Below are 26,302 nucleotides of genomic sequence, written 5' to 3'. Positions count from 1 at the left end.
CTCATAACCTAGCAAATTAGAGTCCATTCGAGATGAGACTGAGTGTGTGAGTGCGAGGCAGAATACGGTTGAGCGAGCTGGAGTGTGCATGGACTCTATGACTCATAACCCTCTGCCTTCAGTATAATGAATAAGAATAAATAAGACCTAAAGAGGAATACAACATTTATCCGAAGCATATTGGCGTCGAGTGACTCGAGTCTTTGAGTGCACACATATGTTCGTGTCAACACTTCGTATTTGCTCGGCTCTGTCGCTTGAGGCTCGATCAGTGAAAAAATCTCAAACTAAATCAGTGCGCTGCGAACCCTCAAACGAAAAGCATTCGTTTCAATATGAAGCTTAACTGCGCGCCTATTTTTTCATGTTTTGTCTCTTTCTATGCCCTTTCCTTTTAGAGAGTATATGTAACTCTTGAAAGGGTTTGCCATGCTCATGTAAAATGTTAGTGTTTTCATATCATTCTCTTATATATCGATCTATACATAATTTTATTAACTTCTATATTAATTATAATTGCTTAATTAAAATATATCTAATTAAGCAAATAATAATACTCCTAACGAGTTTATGGCATAACAAAATTACATGGGATTTCGTTTGCTCGTAATTTGTGTGAAGGGTATGAAAGCGTTGGTACGCATAAAGAATATGTATTCGCTACGAAATTGTAACGGTAAATTTGCCGTTGGTCGGCCGTCTGGCCTGCACACACATGATTACATTGCCCTTCGTTTTTTCGCTAATTTTTTTTCTCTGCTAGCAGCGACGCCACTCATTAACTCAGTGAAGCAACTCATATACTCGGCCTCATATTTATTCGACCCTTTCTCGTTTAATAGAATATTGTGCCTCTGAGTCATATATGAGCGCACTCACTCACTTATCCATTTCTGAGTTGGCCTCGGTTCCACTCAGTTCAATACGAGCATTGTTAACTCGAGTACGTTTTTTCTGGCACTCATGCAGCCCTCTAATATATACATACATAAGCGGACCGCTGCTCTGCCGGCGTCACTGGCAGTGCAGCCAACCGATTTTAACTGTACTTGACAATTGTCATAGATTTAAGAATTCATTGAATAAACCAACTCGAAACGAAATGGATGTGATTTTCTTTATTATATTAATATTCATAACAATAGAGAACATTATGATTAAGTTCCGAAAGTTTCATTAAGAGTTGGTCTTATTTTTTCCATATTTCATCCGATGACTTTTTTATCGAGAATAATCGAAAATTTGATTTTCTTTTTTTCAGCCTCATTTGAGCAATTTTAGACCTGGAAATTTCAGATTTACTTTGTAATATACATATGATGAATACAAATATTTTGTAATTTACATACACACGCACGTATTAGAACGCGCTCTGCTAACTGCGCAGTAAGCAGTGACTGCGCTTGGGCTGCGAATTTATTTGTTCAATAATTTAATTTCTAGACGTACGATCTTAATGAATCGTTCAGAACTTAATCACAATGTGTATGGGTATATTCATACTTTTAAGCATTATGATTACGTTCTGAAAGTTTCATTAAGATTGGACGGCTAGAAATTAAATTATTCAACAAATAAATTCGTATTATATTGCCCACCCTGCAGCGCAGCCCAAGCGCAGTCGCTGCTTACTGCGCAGTTAGCAGAGCGCGTTCTAATACGTGCGTGTGTATGTATGTGTGCCTAAACGAAGTGTAGAGTGAGTAGAATATCAGATTGGAGGGTTCAGGGTATCTCCTAGTCGAGCAGTCTCGACTAGAGTTTTTATACTTGTTTTTTATTACACATACGATTAATGCCCATTTTAATTTATTGAATTTTACATTTAAATTTTAGTTCATCAATCTACTTATCGCAATATGATACTTTGTATTTATAACTTAGAGAATAAACCATACTGTACAAAACTTAATTTAGGTGCAACTATGAAATGCTTGGCTACAAGCCACTTTGGGATTTGTATTACTAATTATAGAGACTAACTAATTTGTGTGTAAAATTTGTTTATATATAATTCATATATACAAACTAGGCAAACTTTTCGCAGCCTCAGGATATTTGGTTATGGTGGTGTGATACTTTTTCTGCAAGGGATGATTGTACAACTATAACAAGAAAAGATGTGGAAATTTTCCAATTATTATAAAATAATATTAAATGGAAATGTAGAATTTACCTTTAAAGCGGAGTTTTAAAATTAGATTAAAGTTTTCGCGACAAATTAGGTAGATTTTAAAATGCAACATCGTGTAGTTCAGGTGTGGTTGACATAATTTTAACTGTAATACAGTCAAAAAAAAACTTCTGATATATAATGATTTTTACAATGTACATTTTTTTGTTATTTACCCGCTTGTATTCCGTCCCATTCAGGATTATATGTCTGATGTGCTACAGGCAGATGGTCCATTGTCCTATCATATGCTTGCAAATCGGTGTTCGTCATGTGTTCAATATCGAATATTTCGGTTACTTGCAGCTTGTTGGTATCAATATCTGTATAATAATACGAATATAGCGAGTCGCAGTACGTAGACATCTCAAGAACATGCCCAACTTCTCTGTCTAGTGGGGTTGTGACACTATGTAAAAGAGACTTTGATTGCAATAATTTAATTTAAGGAGTTCCATATTTTATTACCCTTCATCGACCAGAATTGAAACCTGCGGCCCACAAAGACGGCTGGAATGCAATAGGCCAGTCGCATCGAAATGAGGCTGATCGTAAAGCTGTGTGGCAATTTAAATATATTAATAATTGTATTTTGAAATACCATAGATCGGTCATAACTAATTACTTACCGTAAATTTGTTAAGAAAACGAACTGTCATGGTATTGTTTAGCTGATCAATAAACTCTTCTACCATGTGACACATTCGTTTAGTCAATTTTGGCGTAAGAGTAGTGAGCCTGAAAAACAAATTAATCGTTCATTAAAAATTAATAAGAGCCAATCACTTAGAAACACGATATAACACACTTTGAAATTGTAGCCAGGAAAAAGTCCATCGGTACGGTAGCTGGCAGTGAAAGCAATTTCATGCTCCGGTGCTTGAAAATCCAATTGGCCAAGCCTTTGTTCGCCTGCTCTATATAGTCTTGTATAACCACCATTACTGTTTCTGGCAAGTTGGAACTCAACGCATCCTGCAAAATATGTTTGAAAACAGTGACATTTCTAAATATGTATATTAGATCATACCGTTCTATGTTTTTTGCATTCACGGCACTCTGACTCAGTCTCTAACGATGATTCAACAGTTTCAGAAACTACATATGTGGACTGAACGGCTACACACCGTCTGCAGTTAATCAAGTTGTTACGATTGAGAAATTGCAGTGCATCATCGAATCCCTGCTGACAAAATTTGGACAGGAACTCTGCTCTCGGCGGAAACAAAATACGTACAAAGCGGTTGATGTTTTGTCGTGATATTTCGATACTTGTATTGGCCCAGTTTAGATGAAATAATTGTGAGCTCTGGTCCCGTGGACAAATATCGCTCTCGCCGCAAAAAGGGCTTACAGTGATTGTGTTTTCATCTAGTATTGGCAAATTATCTGAAAATGCACCATCCATATAGCGCACGCCACGGAATCGTGGTGGCAAAATTCCGGAAAAGCCAGGAATAAAGCAGGCACAAAGTAGAGCGTCCAACACTTCTTTGCGCGACTTGAAATCAGAAATTATCACGTTCTTTCCATCGTAAACGCGCGTTAAGGAAATGTGCAGGCGTCCGCTGACGCGCTTATGTGCGTCATCGGGGAGGTGTTTCTGAAGTCCTTCTAGCAAACAAGTTTGTATGTTAAATGACGGACTGAATGGTCCAAGCGAATGACGGCGAGCCTCGTTTACCACACGGAAGAAGTCAGATGTCATGCTGCCTTTAAGGAAACGTAAAAACAATCAATTAAGTAACATTTTATTCAATTTACATCAATTATATATTATGCAAGTCACAGGCTATTCCCGACTTGGCCGTCCTAAATCGGTAAGTAAAATATAGAGGTTTATGTATATATCCTAGTAAATATTACTATTTTAAATAGCGGCAAGCCACTTTGTGTTCGTTTGCCAAGAACAGCAGGACGGACATTACGCAAAACAATATCCCCATTAAATTTATAGGCTGAATATAATATATTTATTTATTTAAGTATATGTGTACATATGTACTCCACAGCTGTTTTGTTGTTGCAAAACCTTCTATCTTCTATTTCTGCGTGTGGCAGTAGCTGTTTTTCAATTATAGATTTTTGTTAAGTCAGCTGATAAGGGGCTAGTCTACGTGCTTGTATATATATGTTTTGACATTTTGGTGGTATGATGTACCGTTCCCACACGTAAGGGCTTAACTATTTCCACTATCACAAATAACAAGCAGACGTCAGATGGTAGCCTAATGCAGAAAGAAGTAATGTCCCTTAATTACATAGTAATATCCCTTATACATATTAAATTAAAGCAAAGGTATACGGAAAGATAGGTATCTCTAGCGCCATTGTCTGTCTGTCCGTGATGCACGTGATGATCACATCTAAATTATACGTTCTATGTATTTAGATTTAAAATAACTTCCTAGGGCTACAATAAGAATACTAAAAGTACATAAAACGGACATATGTGCATATGTATGTCCCCCTGATTTTAAATTATCATAATATTTTCTCGTTCAAAGCTAGAGTTCTCTTAAAGATACATTTCAACTTAGGAATGATAGACATACATATATAGGGCAGAAGTAAATAAATATCATTCAATTGTGAAACTGTAACTGTTTTGTTTAGGGTTCTTAAGACAATTCCCATAGCTATAGTAGGCCCAATAACTGTGCGAATTATATTTATATTTTCTTTTTGTATATGTATTTAAATATATCTAATTTATTATGGTCAAATGTGTAAAAAGACCTTAAGAGTCACAATGAAACGAGCTGATAAGCTGCTTCACACTTTGCAAAAGACAGCTGCTTATATGTATGTATTTGTTGTAAATATAATCACATTTGGCGCGTATGTGCCAGAGACACACATATACACATATACATACAAACAAATGTATATGTATGTTTAGTTTTAATCTAATAGGAAACTCATTCACTTTGTTTTGCTGAATTATTAAACTCGAACCAAACTGAATTGACGTCAATTGGGAACCATTGTAAGCACACACTGACTAACATGTATGTATATACTATGTATGTACAGTATATACATATATTCGAGCACATACATATGTATTCACATACAAAATTAAAAATCGAGAAAAAATCGCAATCCAATAAATGATCTAGTATATACATACATATGTCTGATATATAAATGTACATATATGTACATATATATCCAATGACTGATATCAACTTTAACTTTCGATGGGTTATTACTCGTTTCAAAGTTCGAAAGTCATTAACCAAAGAGAACAAATCCAATTACTCACTAGAGACCGTTATTTGTCGAGCACTTTTATATTACATATGCACGTATGTATGTATGTAATACGTACATATGTACTTACGAGCACATCCACACAGAGTAAGACGAACTGCTGCATTTAATCCAGAACAGGTGCAGCAATGTATTCTACCTGGCTACCCACCGAACTTTCTACAAGTACATATGTAGCAACAAGATGCAGCAACAGGTAAAAGAATGTATATAAGTTTAAGTAAAATCATAAATATAATAATACACATATGTATGTAAGCCACAGCACATTTGAAGGGTTTTGAGTAATGTCATCCGTATACATATGTATATATGTATGTATATACATATCACAATATAAAACGTGCCTACACAGATAAGGAAAATCGACCTTCGCGAAATTAAATATTTTGGTTACACATATATGTATGTACATATATACATATGAATGAACGAACATAGGAATTTATTTTTAGGGCTCGTCGCAGTTTACAATCATGTTTACATTGAATACACACACATCCATATATGCTTACGCACATTTGTGTGTTTTGCAGCTGGTCCGTTAGGTTTGTTTTTAATATGCTTACGTTTCCGCAGCGACGAGCCCCCAAATGGGAGTGTTCACAGCTGGCTCTGAATCGTTTCTATGTACATATGTACGTCTTGTATTTTATGATATATTATCACTAACGACAGATCTAAATACGCCCCTATCTAAACAATGCGACAGCTGAGCCAACTAATTTAGCGCTTAGTTTTCTTATATATACATATATGGTTATTTATTCATTTTTTAATATGCAAGTATAAATAAAATTACCTAGTGGCAAATCGCATAGCAGGCAGCATGCTGCCAGAGAGCCCGCCGAGGCTCCACCAATTTTTTCTAGAAGTAGATGTGGAGCGTATTTTTTGAAGGAGACAGCAACGCCGACATGGTATATTCCAAGGAAACCGCATCCAGCAAAGGATAAATTCATGTTGTGCTTCTTTTTATCACTAGGTAATATATTTATTTCAGGTGTTTGATAAGACCGCTTTAATTTTCGCGCTTTCCAACTAGACTATTGACACTAAAAATATATACGTATGTATATATATCGTCAAGAATTAGTAAACAAAAACACTTGTTCTTGTATGCTTAGTATTTATTAAGCTTCTTATTTTCACGTTGACTTTCTTTACTTTCGATCACAATTTCCACGAACCATTACCTACAGCTGCTTTAATAACAATGAACAGAAAAATTGGTTGTTGCAATATAAGACATTTTTCTATTGATATATAAGAGATATTTCAGCATTATTTAGCTCAAATCTGCAACTTAATATCGATAGTTTTCTGAGCTTCGGCGCCAAATACCTTAAGATTGAATATTATATACTTTTACAAAGGAATCTATAAACAGAATTATAATAATTATAACTGTCGAATTTTCTTTGTAATTGAATATTTCAATTCAATATAGTTGATTTAATATACATGAGTAATTTTACTATTTGAATCTTTTTTTGCGGAACCATACCCAAATCATCGATAATTTAAGGTCTAACGATTACTAAAGCGAATTCTGGGGTACGGCGAATTTAGGATTCGGCGCGACGAAATTGGGTAGTTTTTTGCTGCACTTGCTAAAATATATGTACACATATGTATATGTATTGCATATTCAAGAAAAAATGGAATTGTCAAGTAAATTACAAGCTAGCGGATGGTAAGTAATATAAGCAATATAACTGTGGACATTTGATGACATCAACATCTCCTCAGGCATTTCACCGATAATGGAATAAAGTCATTACAAAGCGTCGTCAGCGACGCCTCCGACCCAAGCAAAATAATTGAAGTTGCAATAAATGTGAGTAGAACCGAACGAAAGCCGGCAACAGTAATTGCATACAGATTAATAATCGCAACTATTATTTTTGTTATAGCGTGACTTGCGTGAGTTTGGTGGCGGCGCATTACCTATCAAAAAGGACGAAGGCTCTGGCGTGATTCCAGGTCGAATCGTTCTGCAAGTGCAAAGAGTTCGAAACATAGCGGCTCCGAAGAGCAATGAAGAGTCGAAGGTTGCGCCCCGGCTTTTGCAAGTGGAGCTTAGCGATGGGCAAACCGTATTGCAGGCCCTTGAATTGGAACACGTGCCAGCGCTCAACGTAAACATGGCGCCTGGCACAAAGATTTACTTTCACGCTGAGAAGCTTCAACTGCTGCAAGGCTTTCTGCTTTTGCGAAGCAACGAACTTAAATTATTGGGTGGACGGGTGGATGCACTATACGAGAAATGGGACTTTGCCCGCACTATGCTGAAATATGCTCGCAGCGGACGTCCACTTACTGGATCGTCTGCTCCACCGCCGTGGGTGACTTTTGGTAAGAGCATCGATGCGGATGCTGATCGCAATTTCAAAAGCCTTGCATCGGCTGCAGACAAGGACAAAGACAAGCCTAGCAAGGAAAACGACGACTTTAACAATATGCGAAGCGAAGCAATCGCAATGGCAAGCAAGGCGGCTGTTAAGAAGGTCTTTGGAGGCGGGGGTCAAAATATTGTGGACCACAACATAAAGAAAATTCTGGAGAAAGGATACAGTAAAGAAGAGGCCAAGGCTGCGTTACAAGCGACGCGCAACAATTTGGAGAGAGCTCTCTTTAATTTGAAGAGACGAAAGGATGCGGCAGACCATTCAAACGAAACGCACTTTCGCGGCAGTCGAGGCGATGGCGGACGCAGGGAGAGTAAGCGTGGCGCCTGCCTAAAAGATGAGGCCGAAGCGGCAAAACCTGCAGCAAATGCCACACTTTTCGATTTTCTTACTACCAAGCTACGCGCGGATCAGGCAACCGTCGATATAAGCGGGGAGCACGTGAAAGCTAGATCCAATGTCGACAAGGCGTTGGACATTCAATACGAAAGTGATTATAAAGCAGCAGTGGCTGTGTCTTTGGCTGAGAGCAAATCTCAAAGTGTGGCCGAGCGCACACGCTTTGAAAACAATGTTTCGAGCAGTTTTGCTGCCAATCGTGGCGGTCATTCTAGCCGGCCTCAAAGGGGCGGCACACGCAGTCGGGCTGGCCGCGAAGAGCGTTCGTCTCGTGGTGTCGGTAGTGGCAGCAGCTTCTACGATCGAGGCGGAGCTGCGGGTAGTGGAGGCGCGCGCAAGCCCGATGCCAATGCACGTGCAACTGAGCAACCGCATGCTAAAATCTCCATCCGCAATGGCCATGACTCCAATCCCGCGCCCAGCAAAGGCAATATTGAAACAAGTAAGCCAGAGAGCTCTGCAAAGGATCCAGGAATCAATCGTCGGACCAACGAGCGCCAAAGCAATCGCAATGGCAGCACTCGCACTGAGAATGGAACTGCCGGCAGCAACAACAACAGCCACAATAGGCGTCGTACGCAAGGGAATGGAGCAGCAGGCATTGCTCCTCCGCCTACCAAGACCAGCAATCCTTTTACCAATCACACCGATGAATATAATAATAAGGTCATAACAGAGACAACCAACTTGAAGCTAGGCAGCTCGAAACGAGAACATCGACGCAGTACCAGACAAAGTGCAGGTCAATCCACCCGACAGCCTTCTGAGCCTCAAAGCAGTTTACCTCAGGCCCGAAAATCCGTTGAGAAGAGCAATCCAGCTCCACGGCAGCAGAAACTTCAGCAGGAGAATACACGACAGCCCACGAATGCTAATTGCACTCAATTGCCAAATGGTTACACTTATGATCCCAGCAAGATAATGGGCTTTCAAACCAAGGAAGCGAATGAGTTTGCCATGAGCCTTTTGAAGAGTCAAGGATTGAGTATTGCTTCTCCCCCAAATGCGCATACCCCGGCTCAGGGTCAGTGGGCAAGTCAGCAACCAAATAACGTCTCTTCAGCTGAAGTAGAGCCAACTGCTTGTCTTGCGCCACAGCCAACGGCAGTTGTGGCCCCAGCAATGTCATCGCCGCCTAAAAGTTTCGATCTGGCTGTTCCATTAGATCCCTGGCAGTGGAAGAGTGGCGATTTATGCATGGCCAAGTATTGGGACGATGGGCGCGTAAGTATATAGCAGCACCTACAATGCTCAACATGAAATACTCATTAATAAATTGTCTTCTGTTTTCAGTACTACGAAGCTGAAATCACAGCTGTCTCGGAAAATACTTGCGTGGTGCTCTTCATCGGCTATGGCAACCATGAGGAAGTATTGAAATCTGATATTCTGCCCATCACGGACGCCCAGAACAGGCCCCTAACAAGCCTGTCCCAGACGCAGCAGCCCCAATCGCGCCATCGGACCGATCGTCAGACTGTGCAACAACAGGTGTATGTTCCACCTCACAAAAGGGAATATTAAGGGAATCGCCAAGAGCGCTGTCTGTCTAAACTTATTCACAACTAAATTAAATGCGTCGAAAGAAAATTTATAAATATTTCCTACATTTGTATTCATACTAAACTATAGAGTTTATTATATACCTTGAAACATTTTCAGTGTAAAGGAAGCTCAATTACATATTCGAAGTTTGATTGCCTCATTAAAGTTTTACAATCAATTATAGAAATGCGTAGAATAATATTGAAAGTTAACAAAACTGTCTTAAGCTAGTAGTTTCCACTTTTTTAAGGAACCGGATTTTGATTAGGCGGAAATTATTTTTCTCGAATCAAAAAACTTGAAATTATTCGGATAAGTGATTTATTAAATAGTCTTAGAGAGATCTGTTTATTAGTATTTCTCTTTTTTTATTTGCTTCGCCGATTAGACTTATTATTCGTACCGTAATCGTCCGTTCCGAGGGCTATTTACAGGAGAAAATACTACAAAGATAAAGGCAAGGCCTGATCAAAAACTTCCCATTTGGCCAAACGTTTACAAGTTATTCTTAAACGCTAAAAAAATGAAAACATTACAGGGTATTTTTTGATGAGCCACGTCCCTAAAGAGGAGTAACAATATTATTTGGGGAATCGATAGAGGCTACTACTAACTTAATTGTCAAAATTTTGCTTCTATCTCTTATACTTAAGGTGATATAAACTTAATATCTTCAGGTCCAATTTGCCATGCCCCTAAAAGGCGTAGACTTAACATTAGCTCACGTGCAAAATTTTACCGGTCTAGCTTAAAAACTCTACGAGGTAGTTTTATCCGTTTTGCCACGCCCCCGGACAGACGGACGGACAGGAAGACGGACATTGCACAAAATCAATATACTCATTTCACTTTCGTGAATGAGTATAATTAGGCTTCTAGTTTTATTTTTAGACTTTGTGCCGCCAAAATCGACAAATCGCCCATAGTGCATTGGGTAAAGTTTTTCAACATATTTGGTCAGTGGCGCTTTACACTAGATGTCCGGTATATGTGTTCTCTGGTTAGTGGTGGTATATTAGACATTATTTTCATGATCACTAACAAATGCTCATAATACATGTACATAGCAAGGGAGACTGTATGTGTGTATGCTCATTGCGAAAACATTTTCTCTATGCGCACCAACGCTTTCATACCCTTTCCACAAATAACGAAAACGCAAATATTTTGTACGAGCTAGGCAAACGGTTTGAAGAGTTCGGTTTCTCTTCACACAGAAGGGAGGTCATGGGTTCTTGCTGCGGAGAAATTTCGATTTTCGTAAGCTGCTGCTTGTGCTCACATACATACATATCTCCGTATTTTAAAGGAGATCTACGTGCCTACGTGCGATGAGATTAAAACTACGTATGTACTTTTATAAAATATTGCACAATACCCTACAAACTAAAAAATTTTTAAATAAAAAAGATGATATGATTTATATTGGGTTATCAGCACTAAATTCCGTTTTTGATATGTTTACGAAAACTTAGAGCCTTCTGAAAAACACCTAAAATATTTTAATCAGAACATATGTATATAAAGTTTTGTAAAACGTACATCATTAATATGTATAATTTGAATGTAATTTGCTTTCTAAAAAGGCAAATAAAATTAATAACAAAGCAGAGCGCGGGCGCGTGAGGGTGGATGCACATGTATGCATGTGTGCGTGCATAATAGAAGTGCAGAATGATAAGTATATCAGCTTGGAGGGTTTAGGGTATCTCCTAGTCGAGTCTCGACTAAAGTCTTCTTACTTGTTAAACTTAAACTAGTAGGGCTCTAGTCGAGACTGCTCGACTAGCTGATATTATCATTCTGCACTTCTTTTATGCACGCACACATATGTACATACAAAGAAATGCATCCACCCTCACGCGCCCGCGCTCTGCTAACTGCGCAGTAAGCAGCGACTGCGCTTGGGCTGCGCTGCAGTGTGGGCAATAATATGAGAATTTACTTGGTGAATAAATTCGTTTGTAAACATACGATCTAAATGAAATTTTCAGGGCGTAATTATATGGTCAAAATGTGTGTTCATTCCAAAGCATTCAATTCAAAATTTCAGCTCTCTAGTCGTGCTGATCAAGAATATATATATTTTATGGGGTCTGCGATGATACCTTCTGCCTGCTACATACTTTTTCACAAAAACGTTATACCCTGATTTACCATTTTCAATGGGTTCAGGGTATAAAAAAAGTACGCATTTAAGCAAAATTGTGCTACGGAAAAACACGTCGATTATGGAGCCTGGCTACGTGATTCTCAAATTTTGACTTGGCATCCCTGGCTGAGAGAGAGCGAGAGAGAGGGACTGATAGAAAGAGAGTAGGACAAATGGCACATATATGTGCTTCATACGGAATCGGAACCATTTCGATTGAGCGCTCACAGTGCTCTGTTTTTGTCGTGCAGCATTTTCACTGCTCGAACCACTGTTAAAAGACACAGTAGGTTGCGCAAAGAGCAGTCCCGTTACTTTTAATGTTAACTAACAGCTCTCTTGTGACGTCACATTTTAAGATTATGCTTTAATTCAAATGCGCGCCCAACATTTTCTGAAATAATGACGTCACTGTATGGTTAATCACACGCAATTGTTGCGTTATATATGTATGTATGTTTTTTAGTCAAACTGTCTTTTGCTGAAAGTCTTTGCGTAAGCGAAAATCGTATTACTCTTTACGCGACACTCATTTGAGATCGTGACACCAATGAGTCAATGGGAAGCTTTTGACCAAAACAAAGAGAGCCGCTTTTTATGTTATTATGAAGCAGAGCATATTCGATAAAACGATCAACTATCATTTGCAAGCTATGATATAAAATTAAGAAAAATTATAATTATTTATTCCGCGCCTTTGACGATATTATCGTCCACTATCGAGACATTGAACCATCGATAGTTTGCCAATTCTTTTTAGAATTTTTTTTTTATTGTCATGCACCTGTATATGTATGTAAATATATGAACAGGTACAGGGGATCGAAAATCGCATCCCATTTCGTATACTGAGCTTAATAAGGTACTAAACTTTTTTTTTTATTCCTTCTGATAGCCAACCCACGATCATTAAAATTAAATCCAGGTGCTTAAATATAAGCGCGAGTTACCCGCCAGTAACTATACTACACACATACACATACAGTATGAGTTATTCGCCGGTCACAGTGCCACAAAGAATTGGCATATGCACTTGTCACTTTAGTTGATCAGCTACTTACATAAATACATACATACATATTTATGTATAAGCGCGCCTCTTCATTTCGAACCCAAAATCATTCAGACAATTCTAAGTTGAGGTAGGCACACGCTAATGTTCATGTCCCATGCATACACACATGCACATACACACACGCACATGTAAAGGCAAATAGGCAAACAAATGCTTCTACAAGTGCTAATCCATCGCATTGCATGCGTACACACAATCAAATGTACATATATACATATGTATGTATGTATGTGAGCACTTCTCATGATCGACCAAATGCAAATGCTGGGCTTTAAAATTGCTACAGGCAGCAAGAGCTTCGCACACAGGCATACAAATGCTCATAATACATGTAGCAACGAAGACTGTGTGTGTGCATGCTCATCGCGAAAACATTTCCATTATGAGCATCAACACTTTCATACCCTTTTTAGAAATAATTATGAAAAAGCTAGCATTTTGTATGAACGTGGCAAACGCTTTACAAATTTCGGTATACCCTTCACTTAAAAGGAAAGAGCTGGGATCGTCGCGAACAAAAATTTCAATTTCTGTGCGCGGCTGAGAGTGATGATTTCAGCGACCACAGAGAGCGAGAGAGAGGGACTGAGAGAGAGAAAGAGTAGAAAAAATGGCTCATAGCTGTGCTTCATACGGAATTGGGACCATTTCGGTTGAGCGCTCACAGCGCACTGTTTTTGTCATGCAGTATTTTCATTGCTCGAACCTCCAGCGACCGAGCCGAGCAAATACGAAGTATAGCGGTCGCTCAACTTAACAGTTTCGAGCTGTAGAAAAATTTGTTCTACATGTCTAGTCTATGTGTTCTCTGGTCAGTGGCTGTATCACGCATTTTGGACCAATAGGACGAGCTCAAATTGCATTTCGAATTGGCCGCGACAAAAGAAAAATGCTACAAGTCGCAAATTCTCTATGAATTATATAATGACCAAATTAATAAATTATATTTAATTCTTTTAAAACCAATTCTGTCCGACATGCAGAAAGTAAACAAGTGCTTTCAAAGCAATAAAACAAGTGCCACAGAATTGCCATTAAATCGTTAAAAATTTAATTGTTCCACCTATCAAGGAAATTGACGTATTGGAAATAGAAAACTTTGAAGAGCATGTAGAATCCGATATGTACAAAGGGTATGATTTTGAAAAGAAAATCAAGTCTTCAAATATCGATGCAGGCCTCGAACAAGAAATTCGTGCTCGCTGCTCTTCTTTTGTTATTGAACTTATCAAGCAGCTAAAGCAGAGGTAACCAATTTTTCTGATTCTTTTACCGACCGTTAAATAATTTTGATTTTATCTGCAGGCTCCCCGACAATTTTAAAATCTTAAAAAACATTAACGTTTTTTCCGTTGATAAAATTCTGTCAACTAAAAAAAAAGGAATTACAGAATTGTTGGAACACCTCCAAGTAGACAGAATAGCCGACATTGAGCGGCGGTACTATGATATTAATCTAAATAAGTGGGAAAACGTTAATGACAGCTCCAAATTTTGGAATGAAGTCTCCAATTACAAGGATTCTGGCGGCAACCGCAGATTCCTTGACTTGGCAGCTGTTGCGCTGCAAATGTTTTCATTACCATGGTCCAACGCGCAGGTGGAACGCGTATTTAGCCAGCTTAACTTGGTAAAGTCCAAGTTAAGGAACTCAATCAGCCTTAGCACAATAAACAGTATTCTTAGCATAAGGTAATATTTTATTGAGAGTGAAAAGATGATACCGATATATATGTATATTACTTTTTTATTTAATATAACACACAGATATGGTTTGCGAAGACTGGGCAAATGCTGCTATGAATACAAAGTTCCTTCAAATTATCTTCGCATGATAGGTACTAACAGGTCGTACGATTCTGAAACCGATGCTAGTCGCGAAGAATTAGATAGCATGCTGAAAATCTTGTGAATTAAAAAAAAAAAAAAACAATCAAACCATAAAAACCGCTTTTTTTTAGGCTTTTTTGTAAAAATTTTCAGCTTTTTTTTCCGTTTCTTACATCTAAAACAGCTTTTTATTCTGGTAAAAAGTTGGCAGCACATTGTGCTACGAAAATATGGGAACACAAAATCATTTCTCTTCATACGCTCGACCGAGATGGTCGATTGTTAAACAAAAGGTCCCTCTATGCTAAATGTTTCCCTTGCTCTCTCTCTCTTATCGATGCTCTTCGCTCTCTCAAATGTGTATATGTGTGTATGCATTAATAATTTTATTTGCCGTTTTAGAAAGCAAATTACATTCTTCAAATTGTACATATTGATTAATGTACGTTTTACAAAACTTTATTTATGTTTTGATTAAAATAATTTAGGTGTTTGTCAGAAGGCTCTAAGTTTTCGTAAACATAACGGAATTTAGTGCTGCTAACCATATCATCTGCTAAATCATATCATCTTGTTTATTTATAAAATAGTTCGTTTTTAGGGTATTTTGCGAAATTTTATAAAAGTACGTAGTTTTAGTCTCATCACACGTAGGCACGTAGATCTCCTTTAAAATACGGAGATCTACGTAAAAAGACGGAGGGTTGGCATCCCTGGTGGTCAGTGTCAGTGGCTATATCTATAGTATTTAGTATATACTAATTTTTATATTTTCAGAAAGTAGAGCAAAAAATTAAAAAAATACGGCCACACCTACAAGCACGTGTTAAAAAGTAGAAGCAACAAATCTGCGATTTTGTCTATTTTAATAAAATGGTTAAAGTAAAGCTGGAACACGCCGAAGAAACGGACGTTTCTATTAAAGTTAGCGAAAATACGACAATTAAGGAAGAAGAAACCTATGACGACAAATTGCTTTTTATAAATGCTATAGCGAAACCAATGGCAAGTAAGAAGCTGGCCAAAAAGTGTTATAAATTGGTGAAAAAAGCCATGAAGCATAAAACCTATTTGAGAAATGGATTGAAGGATGTCCAAACGCGTTTGAGGAAAGGTGAAACAGGGTAAGACAGCTCAAATTCTATCTGCCACAATTTCTAATAAACAAAAACTCTCGTAGGATTTGCATATTCGCTGGGGATGTGACTCCTGTTGATATTATGTGTCACCTGCCGGCGGTTTGTGAGGAGAAAGGTATTCCATATACTTATACTCCGAGTCGTGCTGACCTCGGCGCTGCTATGGGAGTCAAGAGAGGTACTGTGGCTTTGCTTGTGCGACAAAACGATGAATACAAGGATCTATACGATGAAGTTAAAGAAGAATTGTCTAACCTAAATATTCCCGTTTGATCTTTTAAAACTAATTCATACTTCTTTAAGGATTTTATTAATAAGTCAACACTTCTAGAGTAAAGTTTAAAAATCCAATAGGAACTTGGACAAATTATAAATGAAAACAAATCTGCTGGTAGTCATATAGACTACTATCTATTTGTTTTTGTATACATATGTATATCATTATTGTAATTTCTGAAATATACATCAACATTTTATGAATTATTGAGTGTTACTTATGAAAATAAGGCGCGGGACACTATGAGAATTTATTAAACTTTACAAAATGCAATTTTAATTGAAATGTTGCTCCAATTACAGTGTCTGAGCCAATTAGTAAATTCATAATAGATATAGATAGGTTCTTCAAAACTAGATGATTAATAATAAAAACATAATAATAATGTATGTTAATTGATTTGACCTTAAAATTTTGCTTTTAAGTAGGCAAGCTACAAGCTTCCCAATTCGGTAGGTCGAAGTTGGGGTGATTGCAAGTAAAGTATAATCTGAATTTTTTATTGGCCTATATTGTCTGCATCGACGTGGTTCGTTCGTTCGCTTCGAATGCTGGGCTTAAATCAATCACTGTACTAAATATAGCCAAGAGCTTTAAGCCCCAGGGAAGCTCGAAATCAATCATTCTAATAAAATATTTGTTGCACCCGTGCACAGATAGCTTCCACCTGACGGTTTCAGAAATGTAGATAATTGAATTGGAGGAACGAAAAGATTTGGATGCTGTTTTTGGTGTCCTTAAGGAAATACAATACTTACATATATATATTGTGCTACACAGTTCTTCAACGTGTATTTTGTATGTGGTTCTTGGTTTAAATAATTAACTTTTGTGCTTAATGAAATGTGTTAAGACAAACTGGTATTAATATAACTATATTTTGTATATTTGTATTTTACTGTTATTAAAAGGTAATATATATATATATATATATATATATATATATATATGTATATATTTTTTTTTTTATTTTATAATTTAATTACATTCTACGCCCTTGCAGGTCAAATAGATACAAACTACCAAAAATCGAACAGACATACATTAAGAATAATAAAATGATTTCATTTCTATGATACTCGACTTTGAATTTACTGGGCGTGGGCAGCGTTAGATACTTATCCAATTTTTTTTTTTTTTTTTGCATCCGGACAATCTGAGAAAAGTTTTTTATACGTAAGTGCTGTAGAGGTATGTATGTACATACAATGAGTGTCCCATATACATATATAGTAGGCAATATATTAAAAATACAATAATAAAGCATTATATTTGTACGTTATAAGTACGTAAATAAATTAAAGATTTGAATAAAGATAGATAATAATGTATTTGAGTACATGATAAATTTTCAGTTTCTAATTTTTCGAATGGTCAACTGCTGTACAATACTCAAGATACAATATATATTTATATGTATTTATAACTCAAGCGCACTTAGCCCAAGCTGAACATTACTCTCGTAGCATATGATCTACGGCTAATAGAATGATTATACAATACAAACTTGTTTTAATTACCTTAAGAACTAGCTAATTGTTTGTGTTTTTGTTTTTTTGTGTTGTGTTTTGTATTTTTTTTGTTTGTTTTCTTTTTATAATTTTCTTTGCTTTTTTTATATTACTTTTTTTTGTTTTTTTTTGTTTTTTAGTTTTAAAGGCTGGGTGCTCAGAGCGACCCTGCGACATACGAAATGACAGCGCCAAGGGCGTGCATAGGGCGGATCGGCCTGCTGCGGCATTTATAATTAATAATCATATGTATATAATATATAATAATTGTAATAATAATTAAACCTACATATTTAAATTAATTCTGATTAAAAAAGCAAAGGGAGAGCTAAAATTAACAAGCAATTCATGATCTGTTTTTGAGTTTTTCTAATTTTTCAATTTTTTTTTTTCTTTTTTTCTTTAAGACCCTAAAGTCTTTTATTTATGGCGTTGATGCCACGTGCAGCAGGCGGCGGCATTCAACGACGTCCATTACATGTAATCACTGAAAATAGTTGTAGAAGCCAGATGTTGCCTGTCCCAATTCTCGTATGGCCGCAAATGGGTCTTTTTCCATGTCATTCGCTGTAAGGGAGGATTTCGAAGCATGAAGTGGCCGTGCTGAATTCATTGTTGGCTGCTGATGTGCGGAAGCTGCTTGCGGCCCTTGACTTAGCACAGCCGCATACGTGGTTGCTGAGGACTGCGGTTGGTTGACGGCGTCGGTAGAGGATTGTTGAGCAGTCTGTGGTGCCACATTGGAGAACAAGTCCAGATCATGACCGCTCTTGATTGTGTTGTAGTTATTGTAGAGCAGACCGTGGCTGGGATCGGACTTGTTCGAGTGCTCGGACGCCGTATTGTTGGCTTGGAACAAGACCTCAATCAGGTTGGCACTCGTGTCCAAATTGGCGAAAACACCGGGCATATTGTTGTAATTGTTGCCACCATTGCCGGTCATTGCCTGGCGCCGGTAGAGCGGAACAGAGCTGCCATTATTATGAAGGCCATTGGTGTTCTGTCCACCATTATTATGACTATTAAAATTGTTAAACGGCTTGTCGTTCAGTAAGGTGTTTCCGGCTACAGAAAAATGAGTGTCATGCTCTTGGACATAAAAGAGGATAAGCCAGATGGAACTTACCATTGTTCATGAAGTTAGATACACCAGCATTGCTGTTAGAGCCTGGGTGGACACCTGCTCCCTGCAACGGTCCAGTCATATGGTTGGCATACATAGCTAACGGCTGCAACTGACCAGCGTTTGGGCCATGTTTTCCCATAGTCAGAGATGCTGGTTGTGTCTGCTGTTGACCCTGCATCATACTAAAGAGGCGACTTTGTTGTTGCTGTTGTTGCTGCTGCTGATGCTGCAAATCTCCGCCATTCATCATGCCATTTGAGAGTGGCATCGCCCCGGTACCCGCTGTCGATGTCGATACGCCTACCATGCCAAGAACGTCCCGCAAAATGGGTTGTGCGATGTCATTGGCCCCATTCATGATCGAATTGAACACAAGATCTATTTGCTGATTAAAGTTGTCCAAGGGCGGCGACGAGTCCACTGGCTGCTGATTCAGGTTTTGACCCTGTCCAGTGTAAATTACTGGATACTGTGCCCGCTGCGGCTGTGGCCCCATAACAGCATGTGGATTAGATATCATCGGCGGTCCCGGTGCTACCGGTGGCTGGGGCTTGTGTCCTTGCGGATGGTGTTGTGATTGGTGACCCTGTTGCTGCAACGTGGTCATCACTTGGCGCAGCATATCGCCGAACTTGTTAGCTGCCTCTTGACCCGCTGACTCAAGTAGTTTGAGGTACCACTTATACTGTTCTTCTTTAGAGCTGAACGCCATCTCATAGATACTCATGTTGGGAGGCAGAAGCTCGTGCGCAGCCGGAAAGCGCAAGTTGCTTGGCGACGGCTGTTTGCCGGCCGTGTACATATAGGGTGCAGGTGGGGGTTGCTGAGGTGGACCTGCGGACTTATCGTAGTTGGCATAACCTGCCGCAGTGCCATTATGACGCAGATAGGGTGGCGGCCCGTTTTCCATTGGGCTCATTGGCCCATTGGGAACGCTGCTTCCTCGTTGAATTGGTATTGGTGGCTGCCCGTACAGATGGTGTTGTGGAGGAAGGGGCTGTTGGGATGGTGGCGCCTGGCCATGATTGTAAAGCGTCTTTTTAGCCAAGTAGCCGAGCTCACTTGGATTCCTTAGTAGTTGCGCCGCAGAGGTTGCATTGGCTGCAGCCGGCGGCACACTGCCTCCTCGCAAAGCCTGTTAACGAAAATTTTTCAAAATATGTTAAGCAATAATTACCACACAATGGTAAGAAAATCTGGCGATAGTACTAACAAGTCTTCAGGATCGCCTCGAATATCACCAATTGACTTTTGAAACAAAAACCTTTTAGGCTCGCCCTTGGCATATTGAATATTATTATTATATTTCTCGATTAATATTCAAACTTACTGGAGGGGGCAATGGTCCCGGGCCACGGCCTGGAGCATTGGACTGCTGAGGTGGCTGCTGTTTGTTGGGTGGTAAGACGCTCCAGGGATTGGTTTGAGGTGGTGGACCCCAGAGACTGGCATTGGGATTCTGTTGCTGCTGTTGAGGCTGTTGTGGGGCGACGGGTGGCCGCCAATGCTGCATAGCTGCGTACTGACCATATGGCGGGGGCGGAGGTCCTCCACTTCCTGGCTGAGACTGTCGCATATGTGGTGGCACGGGAGGTGGTCCGTTAGTTGGCGGGCCACGCATTCCCATATGACCACGAATATGTCCGGCAGGTCCCGGGCCTGGTCCTGGCGACGGTCCGTTGGAAGATTTACCGCCAGCGGCTACTGCTGCCGCCATCATTGCAGCCATATGAGTGGAATACATATGATTGGCAGCCATTGCTGCGGCCATTTGATTCATTTGATGCGCAGACGGCCCGGGACCCATGCCAGCGTTGGCAGTATAATGAGGCGGCTGACTGCCAGGTGGCACGTGTGCTGGAGCATTTAGGTACAGAGCTGCTTGCTCGCGTAAGTATGCCTCCGGTTGTAGAGCACGAGGAACGAATTCGGGAGCTAATGGATTGAGTACATAGCCGCGCTTCATTTCGACGCCATCTAGCTGGGATCGCAAGTTTGACCAAGTCAATCCAAACAGTGACTTGTGCTCATCGCATATTTCAATGAACCGCTCCCAGACCTTGCGACATCGTCCTATGGAACAGAGAGCTACCGGATCGCCAACAACAGCCACCAAAGATTGCGCTCGCGTAATCGCAGTATTCAAAAGCTTTGAGTTGCTTAGAAAGCCATAATCGGTATCAGCGTCACCTATGCTGGCTGCGGAAATGGCCGCACCCCCCGCACCGGGATTGCTTCCTTGCGGCAAGCATGTCCGCCTTGTTCGCACTGTGGACAGAAACACTGCACGGAACTGTTTGCCCTGCACATTGAGAACGCGTTCCACAGATATTCCGCCCATGCGACGTTTCCTCAGCTCGGAACGAATGCGAAAAACTTGATCCGCATACGGAGTCATAATTCCGATGCTAGTGTCATTCAGCTTGCCCCAAGCACTTGGCCACCGCTTGCGCAGTTCCGAGACACGTTCTACGACTTCGTAGACCTCAGCATTGTTATAGAATGCTGTAGAGTTTTTATCTTGTACATCCTCTCCTCTTGTTGTAAAAAATGTGAGGGGGTAAAAGCGTTCATGACGCGGTTGCTTACCAGATGCTACAAGCTTTTGCTCGTAAAATAGCTCCGAGGTGAATTTTATAATGGCCTCATGCGCACGGTAGTTCTCGCAAAGCAAAATCTTACAGGGAAAGTTCGAAGGATAGTGGTCGTAAAGTCGTTCAAGCAGTGAAATATGCAATTTGCGTTCCTTTGCAAACGCAGAGAAGAGCTCGGGACTCATCTGCATATGGTCTCCAGCCAGTACAATTCGAGTGGAATCGTTGGCCAGAGCCAGCGGCATAATCGCCTCACATTCCATCGCCTGCGCTGCCTCATCTAAAAATATATGGGTGAATAGACCCTTGGGCAAACCGAGCGAAGCCAACTCCATGCTGATACTCAGGGTGACAACTATGATGCGATGTCGCATTATGTCTTCAACGCTAGGCCGTCGAAAGTTGCCAACGCCATCGGTTATGCAATATTTTTGCACTACACTGTTGACGGTCGCGGACCAACGCTTGTGGTAGTAAACTCGCAGTGGCGTCGCTTCCGTGAGTCCCTCCTCAATCCACGGATGCAGGTACTCCTTAATATACAGGTCTGCCGCTGAATTGGAATGCGTACAGATGAGTATCTTGGCTTCTGGCTGGGCAAGGAGCTGTTTAATTGCCTGAGCCAGTGTATATGTCTTGCCCGTGCCGAACGGTCCGATAAGTAATATTGGGGGCAGCTTAATACTTAAAGCCGTTGTAATGGCGTTGACCGCCTCGCGCTGTTTTGCATTCAGCTTAGGTTCGCAGGCATCAGCCCATTGCTTTTTAGGTGTCCAGGGTATGGCTGGCTCCAGTTCAGTTGCGGGAAATATTAAACGAAAGTCGGTTATTTTATCCACAGCGTTGTGCCACTCGCAGTATGGCATGCGATTAAGCTGGAACTGTATATCTACGTCCAGCTCCGTGTCCGCTTGCAGGCCCATTGCTTCGACACATTTTGACGACAGCTTCAAATATATTACATTCTTTCCCTTATCTTCAATAAGTGCTTCGTAAACGGCGCGCTGCTCCGGTTTATCTGATTTATCGGACTTAGCTGTTGTTTCCTCCGGCGCTGAAATATAAACGCTGCTGCAGTTCGATAAAATCAGGCGACCCGGTGAAGTATCCTCTGAAATGTCTTTGCCCAGGCGCATCAATGCGAAAAGCTCACCGGCTAACGAATATTTCGCCGTACTAGTTGCCATTCCCGCCGGTGTCAATATATAATTCGAGGCAACTGTCAGCCGGGTGCGCACGTTATACCGTGCGATTTGCTCATAACGAGCGATCTCCTCAACGTAAAGCAACTCGTGTATACGTGAGCGGTAGTTGTTTTGCGTCAGGCGTTTCTCCACAATAGTGGACTGTGTTAACGTAAAGGTGGCAGCACGTGGACAGGGATATCTCTCTAAAAGCTCGCGTTCGTGCTGCAAGTCACTGAGATAGGCCTCCGTTTTCAAATGCGTTCCTATCGTGGTCTCAAAGCGAGTCAACTTGGTGTTAGAAACATCCCATCGAGTGGCCGAGCTGTTTATAATATCGCGCTTGATTTCCTCGATTTTTTCGGCATCGCTGACAGGTAACACATCAACGCAAAGATGACGTACCAGCAAAGGCTCCTGGCCGATATCGAAACAAACCGACTGCCGAAATGTGCCGTAAATTTCAGTGTGAAATTCAACAGTAACTTCATGTGCGCTAACGAGCTTAGATGGTGTCGTGCTTTCTTGGCTCTCAGGTAATGTAGAAGACACCCACTCCTGATCAGACTTTAATTCTACATTGACCTCCGCATCGCCTGTGGATTGGCCCAGCTTGATGGACTTGATTGCAAAATGATTGCGATGCGCGTCCTGTAGCAGAGCAACCGCCTTCAGCGGCCGCAATGTCTCTAGCTGGAACAGCCATTCACGTTTAGAAGTCTTTGAGCTGATGCTGGTAACCAATTGCTGCTCACATTTCGCTTCTATGTCCGCAACTTTCTCGCACATTATGCGCTCCGGGGCTGTGGCTTGAATCCATCGTTCGAGCACTTGTTCCGTGTATGACTTTCCATATAGCTCCTTCTCACAAGCCTTTTGCACACGCATTCGCCGATACTCAAATCGTTCCTTCCACTCGTTCAGTTCGTCCAAACCATGAGCCTCAACGCATTGAGCTCCGTAATGGCATGTCTGTGCTTCCGCGAATGTCTCGCAGAGGCTATAAGTGTCTAACGTGTAACCCCGAGGTGGAGGACGCCATTTCCAGTCGCGACCTGCGAAATACACATATTGTTCTCAATGAACAACGAAAGAACGCAACGAACGGCACTTACCCTCATCACTCATTATCACTTTCTGGTGGCTTTCAGTCTGGCAATGTTGCCTCAATTCGTTCCGTGTTTGGAAGTTGATGGCACAATAACTGCACGTTATTGTTGATGTTGAGTGCGCTGCTTGATCCGAATCGGGTACAGCATCTACTGATGAATGCTTAACGCCAGTCAGCTTAATTGCCGACAGCAGTTCAATATTCTTGGTGTTCAAGCTGGAAGTGGACATGGTACTGCTGCTACCGGTGCTGCTGCTGCTGCTGCTGAAGCTACCGCTGCCATTCTGTTGCTGTTGCTGCTGTTGTTGCTGCTGCTCGCGTTTCTTTAATCCTTTGTTGCTAAGTAGCTTGCTATACTTATCCAGGGGCAGATTGTTTGTAGCCCAGTGATCGAGCTTGGTGTCCAGTATTGCCATCTCATCCTCAAGGCGTGCATGAGGAATTTTCTGCGATTGCGTCTGTAATTTGTTCTGTCCGTTCATAATCATCTGTATAATTGATTTATACCGCTCAAGAGTTTTCGATATGTCCGAAAAGATTTGCTGGCCACTTAATTCATTTATCCACTTGCTCAGAAACTGTTCTGCATCCTGTAATAATTAATTCATGTACAAAGCGTGTTTACTTAATTTCCAATTAATTTTTTGTCGAGCGACTCACCGAGTACTTGTGCAGCTTGAATAGGGCGTGCACCAGCCAACGGCGCGCCCGCGAGACGCTTGCCAAACACTCCGTCTGCTCTGAAAGAAGAGTCAGCACTTTGTACGCATCTTGCAGGCACGCTTCGTATTTGCCCAGCTCCAGGAGACACTCGCAACGTCCAAGCAGGCAGGCGATTTGCTGATCCTTCTGCACTCGTGTCGTTCCATTCGGCTGCCCTTGTGATTGCGGCTGTGGCTGTGGGTTCGCACTGGCCGAGAGTATTTGATCGTAAAGTGTCACAGCACGCGCCCAGCTTCGCCGTCGCACCATGTCATGCGCCTGCATCTCCTTTTCAGCGGCCATTGAGGGCAGCCTTCAATTGGCCAGACAAGTTCGCCGAAGTTCGATGAATGCTGCGAGCTGAAAAGAAGTCCTGCTGCCTTTCCTTCAAGCCCCTACACAGTCCTCTTTTTTTAATGGATTCGCAGTATGGATGTATATGGGCACTTGCTTAAGCTAACAATTTACACTTATATACCAGCTTCTGCTTACTGAAAAATAACAAACAAAAAGGCGTAAGAACTTGTCCAGTTTGTAATTAATATCAATATCAAATACATAGCGCATAGCCGCAAGTCCAATTAATGCAAATTAAGTTCGTGGTGAATCGTTTGAATCATCTTGGTAGTCAAATGCATATATTAAAGGAAAGTTGGACTTATAGGGCAACAGCTGTACCTATTGAGTCCATTTAACTCTGTATCCATTTTAGTTTTTGTTTTGAAATGTATTAGCGCACACGATAAGTGGTATACATTAGCAGGACTTAAATACATGCTGTTAAAATATAGACATAATGTAAGTTAATATCACATAAAAGAATTCTCTTTAATTAATTATTTTATTTACACAAAAGATACATTTACATCGAACCGATGTCGGGCATTCCATGCGTATGTGGTACGCTTGATTCGAAACAGTATTTTTACATAGTTCGTCATTAATTTGCAATTGTACTCGTTTTCGCAAGATATATTCACTTTTCGTGTTAATTTTCGCATATAGTATGTATGTAGGTTCTGCAACAGTAGACGGTGCTCAACACAAAACGAAATGTCAAATTAACAGCCTGTGCCTTTTGATACGGCCATACGCAATGATGTTGCCATATAAATGTACACATACTTATAAATGTGCAAATACACACACGTATGTACATGTATAAATATACATATATATGCATATTTATCTGTGTATATATAATATATATTTACGTATATATATAAATATATATAATTCAATTGGACATTTTATTTTAAAGTACATTCATGTATATAAATTCTCTTGGATTTTCGCAATATACTTCAACATTTTCTGTAAACGAAAATATTTGTACTTCTACTAACAGAAAAATGCAAAGGCGCAGCAGCTGTCATTTGTCAAGCTAAGGCATTGGTATACATATTCGGTGGCATTAGATTATCTCACAAGCACAATTTAGTTACCTTTGCAATAACTGTTAATAATGCTACACTAAAGTCTAATTTAATTTTACATGGTTAAGCACAAACTATGATAGAAAATGCACATCTCACGTCGAAAAATGTTAAAAATAAGCTATGTATGTACTAGTGTTGTATCGCTCATGAGTGTCTTTTTAACTAATTTATCAGCACTAAAATGTGGTGGTCGACCGATATTAAATAAAAAACTCGACTATCGGAATGATATAATGCAGTTTATACGAAGTCTATGCTATGGCTTATCTTAACTTAATTTTTCGGTAACGCATAAAATTGTCTAAAAATTTAAACGTACTTTGTACAACTCTGATTTCAATTCTTATGTAGATTTACG

The 26,302-nt window shown here is 40.1% G+C and overlaps 4 protein-coding genes and 1 long non-coding RNA gene across 8 annotated transcripts; 3 read left to right on the top strand and 2 right to left on the bottom strand.

Annotated features, from left to right (window-relative positions):
- Positions 1 to 1,716: 1,716 nt before the first annotated feature.
- On the bottom strand, positions 1,717 to 6,644 carry bmm (brummer). The gene is made up of 8 exons (XM_018099739.3): positions 6,252 to 6,644; positions 3,204 to 3,886; positions 2,982 to 3,148; positions 2,803 to 2,911; positions 2,642 to 2,730; positions 2,350 to 2,582; positions 2,177 to 2,279; positions 1,717 to 2,105 (listed from the first exon to the last, which is right to left on the bottom strand). Exons 1-7 carry the CDS (start codon positions 6,409 to 6,411, stop codon positions 2,233 to 2,235), a joined length of 1,488 nt encoding a protein of 495 aa, XP_017955228.1. The 5' UTR covers positions 6,412 to 6,644; the 3' UTR covers positions 1,717 to 2,105; positions 2,177 to 2,232.
- Positions 6,645 to 6,982: 338 nt separating this feature from the next.
- Tdrd3 (Tudor domain containing 3) lies at positions 6,983 to 10,011 on the top strand. Its single transcript, XM_018099734.3, has 4 exons — positions 6,983 to 7,145; positions 7,202 to 7,289; positions 7,366 to 9,483; positions 9,553 to 10,011. The coding sequence occupies exons 1-4, from the start codon at positions 7,072 to 7,074 to the stop codon at positions 9,781 to 9,783; spliced, it is 2,511 nt and encodes an 836-aa protein (XP_017955223.1). The 5' UTR covers positions 6,983 to 7,071; the 3' UTR covers positions 9,784 to 10,011.
- A 4,071-nt stretch (positions 10,012 to 14,082) lies between these two features.
- LOC149091550 (uncharacterized) lies at positions 14,083 to 14,940 on the top strand. Its single transcript, XR_016196823.1, has 3 exons — positions 14,083 to 14,278; positions 14,337 to 14,723; positions 14,799 to 14,940. It is a non-coding gene; the product is annotated as an uncharacterized LOC149091550 (long non-coding RNA).
- Positions 14,941 to 15,654: 714 nt separating this feature from the next.
- Positions 15,655 to 16,480, top strand: NHP2 (NHP2 ribonucleoprotein). The gene is made up of 2 exons (XM_018099770.3): positions 15,655 to 15,985; positions 16,042 to 16,480. Exons 1-2 carry the CDS (start codon positions 15,735 to 15,737, stop codon positions 16,271 to 16,273), a joined length of 483 nt encoding a protein of 160 aa, XP_017955259.1. The 5' UTR covers positions 15,655 to 15,734; the 3' UTR covers positions 16,274 to 16,480.
- Positions 16,481 to 17,588: 1,108 nt separating this feature from the next.
- On the bottom strand, positions 17,589 to 26,120 carry Helz (Helicase with zinc finger). 4 transcript variants are annotated; one of them, XM_018099720.3, is made up of 6 exons: positions 25,951 to 26,120; positions 24,464 to 24,996; positions 23,808 to 24,393; positions 20,245 to 23,747; positions 18,915 to 20,049; positions 17,589 to 18,853 (listed from the first exon to the last, which is right to left on the bottom strand). In XM_018099720.3, exons 2-6 carry the CDS (start codon positions 24,806 to 24,808, stop codon positions 18,273 to 18,275), a joined length of 6,150 nt encoding a protein of 2,049 aa, XP_017955209.1. In that variant the 5' UTR covers positions 24,809 to 24,996; positions 25,951 to 26,120; the 3' UTR covers positions 17,589 to 18,272. The 4 variants fall into 4 exon arrangements, with proteins under 4 accessions (XP_017955209.1, XP_089116707.1, XP_089116706.1 ...); XM_089260581.1 differs by having other exon boundaries at positions 26,041 to 26,115; XM_089260580.1 differs by lacking the exon at positions 25,951 to 26,120 and adding an exon at positions 25,184 to 25,295.
- Positions 26,121 to 26,302: the final 182 nt, after the last annotated feature.

This window comes from Drosophila navojoa, chromosome 4 (genome assembly GCF_054131105.1).
Source record: "Drosophila navojoa isolate 15081-1374.11 chromosome 4, UAZ_NAV_1.0, whole genome shotgun sequence".
In the NCBI taxonomy this organism is placed as follows: domain Eukaryota; kingdom Metazoa; phylum Arthropoda; class Insecta; order Diptera; family Drosophilidae; genus Drosophila; species Drosophila navojoa.
This window is presented reverse-complemented; position numbering and strand designations above follow the sequence as displayed.

What these genes read in the sequence shown, in the direction of transcription:
- bmm (XM_018099739.3), bottom strand. Translation starts at nt 6,411, where the DNA reads ATGAATTTATCCTTTGCTGGATGCGGTTTCCTTGGAATATACCATGTC. An exon ending in GCTATGCGATTTGCCACTAG is followed by an intron (nt 3,887 to 6,251) that starts GTAATTTTATTT and finishes GTTTCCTTAAAG; the next exon opens with GCAGCATGACATCTGACTTC. An exon ending in TCAATTCTGGTCGATGAAGG is followed by an intron (nt 2,583 to 2,641) that starts GTAATAAAATAT and finishes TCTTTTACATAG; the next exon opens with TGTCACAACCCCACTAGACA.
- Tdrd3 (XM_018099734.3), top strand. Translation starts at nt 7,072, where the DNA reads ATGTACACATATGTATATGTATTGCATATTCAAGAAAAAATGGAATTG. An exon ending in AAATTACAAGCTAGCGGATG is followed by an intron (nt 7,146 to 7,201) that starts GTAAGTAATATA and finishes ACATCTCCTCAG; the next exon opens with GCATTTCACCGATAATGGAA. An exon ending in AGTATTGGGACGATGGGCGC is followed by an intron (nt 9,484 to 9,552) that starts GTAAGTATATAG and finishes TTCTGTTTTCAG; the next exon opens with TACTACGAAGCTGAAATCAC.
- NHP2 (XM_018099770.3), top strand. Translation starts at nt 15,735, where the DNA reads ATGGTTAAAGTAAAGCTGGAACACGCCGAAGAAACGGACGTTTCTATT. An exon ending in TTGAGGAAAGGTGAAACAGG is followed by an intron (nt 15,986 to 16,041) that starts GTAAGACAGCTC and finishes AAACTCTCGTAG; the next exon opens with GATTTGCATATTCGCTGGGG.
- Helz (XM_018099720.3), bottom strand. Translation starts at nt 24,808, where the DNA reads ATGGCCGCTGAAAAGGAGATGCAGGCGCATGACATGGTGCGACGGCGA. An exon ending in TCAAGCTGCACAAGTACTCG is followed by an intron (nt 24,394 to 24,463) that starts GTGAGTCGCTCG and finishes TAATTATTACAG; the next exon opens with GATGCAGAACAGTTTCTGAG. An exon ending in ATCTAACTTCATGAACAATG is followed by an intron (nt 18,854 to 18,914) that starts GTAAGTTCCATC and finishes ATTTTTCTGTAG; the next exon opens with CCGGAAACACCTTACTGAAC.